At 36.1% G+C, this 9,622-nt stretch overlaps 1 protein-coding gene across 1 annotated transcript in view; it reads right to left on the bottom strand.

Moving 5' to 3' along the window:
• Nucleotides 1-296: 296 nt before the first annotated feature.
• Nucleotides 297-9,622, bottom strand: part of LOC139816908 (gustatory receptor for sugar taste 43a-like) — a 125,794-nt gene continuing 116,468 nt past the window's right edge. Inside the window, exons 3-4 of the mRNA XM_071784740.1 lie at nucleotides 1,223-1,381; nucleotides 297-1,147 (exon numbers count right to left, since the gene is read on the bottom strand). Of these exons, the coding sequence (XP_071640841.1) occupies nucleotides 986-1,147; nucleotides 1,223-1,381 (321 nt within the window). The 3' untranslated portion in view covers nucleotides 297-985. The remainder of the gene's footprint in view (nucleotides 1,148-1,222; nucleotides 1,382-9,622) is intronic.

The following is a 9,622-nucleotide window of genomic DNA, read 5'->3' as shown; positions in this document are numbered from 1 at the left end:
ATTCGATTCGCAACACGAAAAAGTGTAACAAAAGTGAAACTTCTTTGGTACGGTAGTAAGTTCGATTGTGCGACACAAAAAGTGTAACGAAAATTTGACCAATAGGCGTACGGCGTTGGCGAGACGGTTCTTCTTCTGGCACGGTAGTAAGTTCGATTATGCGACACGGAAAGTGTAACGAAAATTCGACCAATAGGCGTACGAAATGAAACTTCTTTGGTACGGTAGTAAGTTCGATTGTGCGACACGAAAAAACGTCACGAAATAGTGTCACGAAAATTCGACTAACAGGCGTACAAAGTGAAACTCCTTTTGGATCGGTAAGTAAATTCGATTTTGCAACTCAAAAACGCGTCACGAAAATTCGATCAGGCGTACGGCACTGGCGAGACGGATATAGTGAGAACTGCGTGTAACACTATATTTTCGAGTTGCGGGCGGCTTGGAGTGACTAATTCCGTTGCATTGTTTTTGTATTAATTTCAGAAAAGTTATGGCAAAGCCTTGCCTTCAGAAGTTTCACTTCTAACGCGCGTGGCGACCACGCGTTCATTTTTTTTTTTAATAACAAGGTTGAAAGGTTACACTATTAAAATGTTTAGCCAAATATCTCTATCAGTTTTTAGTAAACTTGAAAAAAGCGTAAAGTGTAGACAAATAGCCCGGTCTCCCCTATTCAGAAATGTTTTTTAAAAACATTTTGTGCTGAGACCCACTAAAAACGTTCACTGTCGCTACTGTATATGGTTATATTGTGCTTAGAATGTCATGAACCAATCACAAAGCCGTATTAGCGTTTTAAGATATTACTTTAGACAGTCTTGAAATAAGTACAAACTATAAGACCTTTTTTGTATTTAGATATTCACTTCATGATTCTTTCAATCATGAATATTTTGCAAATAAATGAAGCGACAATACTAACTCTTAAAAAGCTTTATTATAGAATCGAGAATAAAAAACAAGGACAAAGAAGCGGTTTGTTCTAATTTAAGCCAAATCTTCCTGCTGTGAGATTATGAAGTGTCGATGCGTTTTTCAACATCTGCGTGGCATTTTTTAAGATGTTGTCGAAACTACCTTTTGTATCATCATCTTTTTGGAACTGTATGAGTATCACGAGATACGTTGTGACGGCACCAGCGATCTAAAAAATTAAGTTTTTATATATATTTGTATCTAAAAATTAGGATAGTATGCAGATAAATTATAAATTTCCTACCGAAGTTACGAGAGTTCGATCCAAAATGAAAAGTCCGCACGCTGAAAATTCTAAAGGACGGTGTAGGAGCTGAAGCGAAAAAATCTCTAGTTGTTTCCTTTCTTCTCTGTCGGAACTCATCGATAGTAATTGACTGACCAAAACTGCTGTTTTCTTTCCCTAAAGATAGTTGTGTAAACCGTGCAATAAGTTTATGGAATGATAGTTATAAAAGTAGGCCACATCGACATATAATATGGTCTGTGCTTAGGTGTAGAAAAATATGACCGGTGACTTATCGGTCGAAGAAAAGAGATAGTGACTAGTAGAGGTTAGAGATCCTTAAGGGTCGACAGGAGTAACACTACCGACTTCTGTCGGGTTGCTTAGCTGCGAGTCCGTACTTTATTTATTATAAATTTTTTAAGAGCCAAAATGGAAAATCCGGCTCTGTACCAGCTTGTGGCTGATCTTACTGATTAAAACGAGCATAAGTGAAATGAGATTCTTTAATTAATTTGGCTAAAATTTGGGAAAAGCCGTTCCTAAGCAGCTTTGCAGGCTTGCTAGAGCTGCAGCTAAGCAACTCGCAGCGGACTCGCAGCTAAGCAACCCGACAGAGGTCGGTAGTGTTACTCCTGTCGACCCTTAACCAGAGATCAAACAAACTTGACAAAGCGACAAAGTGAATTAACAATCTCTGATTGGCTTCGTCGTTTGGGGTCTAATCGGAAGTGTGAGAGAGAAAGATATATAAAGCTAATCAAGAAATCCTAGCTGACCTAGCTATAAGTGTTCGTTAAAACTAGAGCTCGGAATACCCGGGTATTCATCCGCTCGTCCATTACCGGTTACCAGTATACAGAACTGGATAGGTTCTGCGGGTACCCAGAGATAATTCGAGTTAGGTTAAGTCCCCATGCGAGTACCTGAACGATATGGGTACACGAATTATCCGGGTACCCGCGGAACCGGTCCAGATCCATATACAACGGGTAACCGGCAAGCGGACGGGTACTCGGATACCCGGTTATCCGGTTCTTTTTCCGAGCTCTAATATTTATTCAACAATTAAAATAAACCGCCATCAAAAATGTCATATCCGGTTTGACACAATGGCACATTGTCCGATCTCTGGTTAAGAATCTCTAGTAGAAGTCTCAAGTTGTCTTTTTCTACCCAGTGGCGTATTAATCTCTACCTCGTTCTCTCTTTGTCTAATTCTACCGAACACTTTTTAAAGGCTTTCATGTAGGGATCGCGTAATCTATACTATATGTCGATGGCCATATGCGAGTAAGGGCCAGCACATGTATATTGTCGTAGCGTCTTACGCCTTACGTGAAAAATCTTGCGTTACGCGACACGTAAGCCAATCTTACGGCAATGCAAAAAAAAAACGTAACGTAACGTAACAAATTTAAGGAGAATAATCAACTGTGATTGGTCAATTTTATGATTCACGACTTGCGACACCCACTTGCAGATCGGCTCTAAGCGAGAATTTCTTTTCCGGAAACGAATTTTCTTCATTGGACCATCGTTCCGGCTACGTTCCGACATCCGACTCCGACATACGACTGATTGTAGACCGGTACTAAGGCTGGGTCGTAACTGTCATAAGTCGTATGTCGTAAGAAATTGACCAATCACTAGTTGATAATTCTCCTCAAATTTGACTGTAATTGGTCAATTTCTTATGACACACGACTTACGACAGTTATGACACTCATTGTAGACCAGCCTTTATAGTTACGTTACACTTTTCTTTGCTGTCGTAAGATTAGTTTACGTGTCGCGTAAAAGTCTTGGCACATAGAAAAACTTAAGCAGTAAGACTTAATCAGTAAGTAAATCAGCGAATCACAGTTAAGAATTTAAGGCATAACGTAAGCGATAGCGAATCTAAACTACTGATTTCCTTAAGCCCGTATTAGACTACGGATTGGGATTAAGATTGGATTAAAATATAATCAATCGGAATAGAGCAAACTGATGTCAAGATTAGTAAATTTTGCATTGATTGATCAAATTTCAATCCAATCTCAACTTCAATCTGTAGTTTGACACGGGCTTTACTGCATGCTTACGTCTTACTGCTTAAGTTTCTCAATGTGCCTGGGCTCTAAAGCGTCGTCTACAATGGCAGCAGGAGTATACAGTAAGACGTAAGCAGTAAGTTATTGACTAATGGGATTTTTACAATTCAAGAATAATTGATTGTGGTTGGTCAATAGCTTACTGCTTACGTCTTACTGCATACTCTTGCTGCCATTGTAGACGACGCTTAACGCAAGATTCTCATGTAAGGGCCAGTGCACAAACATTGCCGTAGCGTCTTACGCCTTACGTGAGAATCTTGGGTTACGCGACACGCAAGCCAATCTTACGGCAACGCACAAAGAAGAACGTAACGTAATTAGTCTTATGTTATGTACGTTAAGTTACGCTTTTCTTCGTGCGTAAAATTGGCTTGTCGCGTAATGCAAGATTCTCACGTAAGTTGTAAGACGCTACAGCAATGTTCGTGCGCTGGCCCTAAGGCGTAAAACGCTACGGCAATGTACGTGCGCTAGCCCTAAGGCACATCAAATATGAATTGATTTTAAATACGCAATAAAAATTGAATTATTTTAAATATTTATTTGAAACAAAAAAATTTGAAAATCTTAAATGTCTTAAATGTTTCTTAAAAATCAACTATTGTTATAATATAGTAGTCAACATGCATCAATATATGTTTTCCATACGTGTATAGAAGTTATATGTATAAGGAACATATAAATATACATCAGAGAGAAACCTGAGAGTGACCACGTCGGCATTTTGCTTGATATCATTTTGCGGACTGCTTTGTACGTCACTCGTACCCATTTTCAATATTGGAACTATTTGGCATACCTATTTTCTGGTATCTCCTCACTTAGTGCGTGTCCGTGCTACGCCTATAATTTTCGTGTTGAGAAACACTGTTACATACATCACACATATATACCCACTCGGCATGTTATGTTGCTGAAATATTGAAATATTCGAAAATAGTACAAAAATATTTAGTTAACATTTCATTTGTAACTATGCATCTGAAATATTTCAGAAATGTACCTGCATCATGTTTTTTATAATATTGCATTAACAATATTTCTGAAATCTTTCAGAAAGTTGTTTACAATATTTGTAAGTGTCTGTAATATTGCAAAAAAATGTAGCAGATGCAATATTTCAGAAACATTTCTGAAACATTATAAAAGTAACATTACGTTTGCATTGTACAAATAATATTTCTGTAACATATCAAACGCAACATTGCATTTAAAATATTTCTGAAAAATTTCTGAAGGATTGCGTAGGTAATGAAAAATTGAATTGCAGGCAGTGAATTTCTACAATATTGCAGAAGAAATATTGCAGATGTAATGGTTTAAAAACATTTCTGATACATGATAAAACTATTATTTACATTTAAATTGCACGCGTTATATTTTTGAATGTTTCACATACAACATTGCATTTGTAATATTTCCGAAAAGTTGCTGACAGACTTTAGAATTTATAAAAAATTAAATTTATTATTATATAATTATTACATTTTATTGCATTTTTTCTCTTTTATAATATTAAGAATTTTCTGATATTCCAAATTTTGTCATATGGCATTTTTAATATAAAATATAAAATACTTAATAATATTTAATATAAATTAATATTCGACGTTGACTGGCAAAAAAGATTTATTCGTATATCTGTATTGTTAATATTGTTATGCGATAGCTTTATGGTCACCAAAATAAGCAAGTATAAGAAAGAAAGAAGCGTCAGAGTCAGAGGATCACCACTACCCTGTTCGATCATCGATGTCAAGCAACAAGGCGCCGGTATACTACTTGGATGGGTGACCGGCTGAGAGAGCGGATTTCTTTGGACAAATGCGCGGCGGCTATACGCACATGGCTTAATATATTTTTTTTGTTCCGGTAACAAAATATTTCATTTTTCACATATCAACAAATAGTTTTTACGTCAATAACAAAATTTTGTTTGCTAATACAAAACATTTTTCTCAGTGTAAAATGTATTTGAAATATCTCTGAAGTGTTTCTGCAATATTTCGTAGATATATTTCAGAAATATTTCAGTAATATTGCCGAAATCTTTCAGCAAAGTTGCATTTGAAATAATTGTGCCGATTGAAACATTGCAGAAATGTTGCAGAAACGGTCGTGAAATATTTCTGAAATATTGATGAAAGGTGTAATATTTCAAATGAAATTTTGCAGAAATGTTTCTGAAATATTACATGCCGAGTAGGTATACACATATGTTATACAGAGTATATCAGAGTGCTCGTATCAGGCATTTTTTAGGAAAACTACACATTTCCGAGAAAAATGTTTCATATAAAAGTTGTAGGGTTAAAAAAAATCCATTTACTGATCTTATTAGTGTGGTCTTAGGTGGCGTCGCCAAAGGCAGGACAAGGTCACCTCGAATTTTTTAAATGAAATCCCTTATATTGCAGTATATAGTTTGAAAAGGCATAAAATAAGAAAAATTTTGGCGCAAACCAGAGATTCATAACGCGAGATGTTAACGCGTTCGGTATGGGGTTATATTTTTACTTTTTCAGTGTCCCAGAAGGACTTCAACTCAAAAATTTTAAGTAAAACCCCTCATATTATAGTACTGTACATCGAAAGGATAAAAAATACAAAATAACTTTGTATATGTGTGATGTACTCGGTGCAGTGTTTTTCAACACAAAAATTATGGGCGTAGCACGGACACGTACTAAGTGAGGAGACTTTATTGGAGGAGACTTTAGTGCCAGAAAATAGATATGCCAAATAGTTCCAATATTGAAAATGGGTATACAAGTAGCGTGTGAAGCAATCCGTAAAACGGTATCAAGCAAAACGCCGGCATGGCTTCTTTCAGGTTTTTCTCTGATGTACATACATACATGTATATACGTATAATATCTTTATACATCAAGAGACGCGGTAGCGTCTCACGCCAAGTATATAATAACCTCGAAAAAAAAAAACAGTGGTAGTATTATACCTTAAAAAAATCTAAGTAACAGTGGTAGACGAAATCTTTGTATCTTGAAAAATCTCGAAAAAACCTAAACAGTAGTATCTTTACCTCGAAAAAAAAAACAAAGTAGTAGTATTATACCTCGAAAAAACCTAAGTAACAAGTGGTGGACGTAATCTTTGTATCTCCAAAAATCTCGAAAAAACCTGAGCAGTATTATTTTTATTTCCAAAAAATTATTACTCAAGTGATACACATCACAAAATTACGTTACCTTATCAAAAAATGAGTCGCGCTTCAAGTGATCTATTATTACAATTACAAAAAAGAAATAATATCTCTTTTTAAATTACAGCGCCAATTACAGAGAACATATATTTTTCGAGATACAAAGATTACGTCTACCACTTGTTACTTAGGTTTTTTTGAGGTATAATATTACTACTGCTTTTCTTCGATTAGAATAAAAAATTGAATCATGAAGAATTACACAGAGGTAACAGTACAAAATACAAATATTTTATTAAAATATTTAAACCCAACAAGGGAATACAAGGTATTTAAATACAAAGTTTATATATGTATTTTAGAAGATTTAATCGCATCGCAAAGAATTACAGAGGTAACAGTACAAAAAATAAAAATATTTTATTAAAATACATAAATTTTTCTTGTCAAAAAACTTGGCGCTGCTAGACCTCAAAATTAGGTCAGCCTGGTGTGTATGTGCGAGCGAGTGGGTGTGGGCGATGTGTGTGTGTGTGTGTGTGTGTGTGTGTGTGACGGTGAATAATACTTATACTCACCGGCGGCTTATTACTAAGTATAGGATAAGTTAAGATAAGTTTAGATTTTTAAAGCAATTAGAATTAAGTATAGAATAAGTATAGAATAAGTAATATCTACATTTGTAAAAGGTCTCTCTCTCTCTCTCTCTCTCTCTCTCTTTCTCTCTCTCTCTCTAGCAGCGCCAAGTTTTTTGACAAGAAAAATTTATGTATTTTAATAAAATATTTTTATTTTTTGTACTGTTACCTCTGTAAAGCCTGATCTACAATGTGCTCTTTGCTTCCTGTTTTTTGCTTTTAACCTGTTTGCGACTACCCCGTATTTCGCAATTGCGTCGCGTAACGCGATGTTTTTTGTTCTCTGTCGCCCAAGATAAAAATTGACGAACTTCAGAAGAGACAAAAAACATCACGTTACGCGACGGAATTGCGAAATACGAGATAGTCGCAAAGAGGTTAAGAGCAAAAAACAGAAAGCAAAGAGCACATTGTAGATCAGCCTTTATTCTTTGCGATGCGATTAAATCTTTTAAAATACATATATAAACTTTGTATTTAAATACCTTGTATTCCCTTGTTGGGTTTAAATATTTTAATAAAATATTTGTATTTTGTACTGTTACCTCTGTGTAATTCTTCATGATTCAATTTTTTATTCTAATCGAAGAAAAGCAGTAGTAATATTATACCTCGAAAAAACCTAAGTAACAAGTGGTAGACGTAATCTTTGTATCTCGAAAAATATATGTTCTCTGTAATTGGCGCTGTAATTTAAAAAGAGATATCATTTCTTTTTTGTAATTGTAATAATAGATCACTTGAAGCGCGACTCATTTTTTGATAAGGTAACGTAATTTTGTGATGTGTATCACTTATTGAGTAATAATTTTTTGGAAATAAAAATAATACTGCTCAGGTTTTTTCGAGATTTTTGGAGATACAAAGATTACGTCCACCACTTGTTACTTAGGTTTTTTCGAGGTATAATACTACTACTTTATTTTTTTTTCGAGGTAAAGATACTACTGTTTAGGTTTTTTCGAGATTTTTCAAGATACAGAGATTTCGTCTACCACTTGTTACTTAGATTTTTTTAAGGTATAATACTACCACTGTTTTTTTTTCGAGGTAACAACATATACACTACTATGCGTGTACTTGGCGCCTTTCTTTACCTTTTTTTTAAAAAAGGTAATTTTGTACAGATATCACGCCTTTTTGTAGTATTACGCATTGTATAAACAATATGTACAGGGTGTTATTTCGAGGTATAATACTACCACTTTGTTTTTTTCGAGGTAACAACATAATACATATATACTACTATGCGTGTACTTGGCGCATTTTTTTACCTTTTTTTTGAAAAAGGTAATTTTGTACGGATATCACGCCTTTTTGTAGTGTCATATAAGACGTCGGCATTAGAAGTAGATAGAAGAAGAAGTATCTTAATAAAAAATTTTCACATTTGGACTTTGCGTCGCAATATCTCCGCTCGTAGGGCACGGAGCGGGATATTATAAGAAACCCCCCCCCCCTAATTGGACCCCAAGCTATCGATCAAGCCTACTTAGAACTTGATCCGTTCACTCGTTATTGAGATCTCAACATCTCGGGTACTCGCAACCTGTCGCGTCGCGTAAAAGAGTCATGGTCGGTCTCGCTCCGCGTGTACTTGGCGCGAGACACTACCGTGTCTCTTGATTCTGCCGCTAGGGAATTTTTAAGTTGATTCTTATGAATCAAGCTTGAATTCGATGTCTAGGTGTCCCAGGTTGCCGATGACGAGGTTCACATAGTGCGCTTCATAGTTTTTGGTATCCAGGTGTATTAATACCTCGAATTTGATATCTACGTGTCCTACATTCAGATTTAAAGTTATTAATACACCTAGACACCAAAAACTACAAAGCGCACTATGTGGACCTCGTCATCGGCAACCTGGGACACCTAGACATCGAATTTAACGTACGATTACACATGGACACCGAAAACTATGAAGCGCACTATCTGGATCCCGTCATCGGCAACCTGGGACACGTAAACATCGAATTCAAGGTATTAATACACGTAGACACCGAAAACTACGGAGCGCACTATGTGGACCTTGTCATCGGCAACCTGGGACACCTAGACATCGAATTCAACGTACGATTACACCTGGACACCGAAAACTATGAAGCGCACTATCTGGATTCCGTCATCGGCAACCTGGGACACGTGGACATCGAATTCAAGATATTAATACACGTAGACACCGAAAACTACGGAGCGCACTATGTGGACCTCGTCATCGGCAACCTGGAACACGTAGACATCGAATTCAACGTATTATTACACCTGGACACCGAAAACTATGAAGCGCACTATCTGGACCTCGTCATCGGCAACCTGGGATACCTAGACATCGAATTCAAGCTTGATTCATAAGAATCGACTTAAAAATTCCCTAGCGGCACTTTCTGCCAAGCGTAAAGAACCTTCTTTTTCGTTGACTTAATATATATTATATCAAGCTTGATTCATAAGAATCGACTTAAAAATTCCCTAGCGGCACTTTCTGCCAAGCGTAGAGAACCTTCTTTTCCGTTGACTC

This window comes from Temnothorax longispinosus, chromosome 7 (genome assembly GCF_030848805.1).
Source record: "Temnothorax longispinosus isolate EJ_2023e chromosome 7, Tlon_JGU_v1, whole genome shotgun sequence".
Lineage (NCBI taxonomy): Eukaryota > Metazoa > Arthropoda > Insecta > Hymenoptera > Formicidae > Temnothorax > Temnothorax longispinosus.
This window is presented reverse-complemented; position numbering and strand designations above follow the sequence as displayed.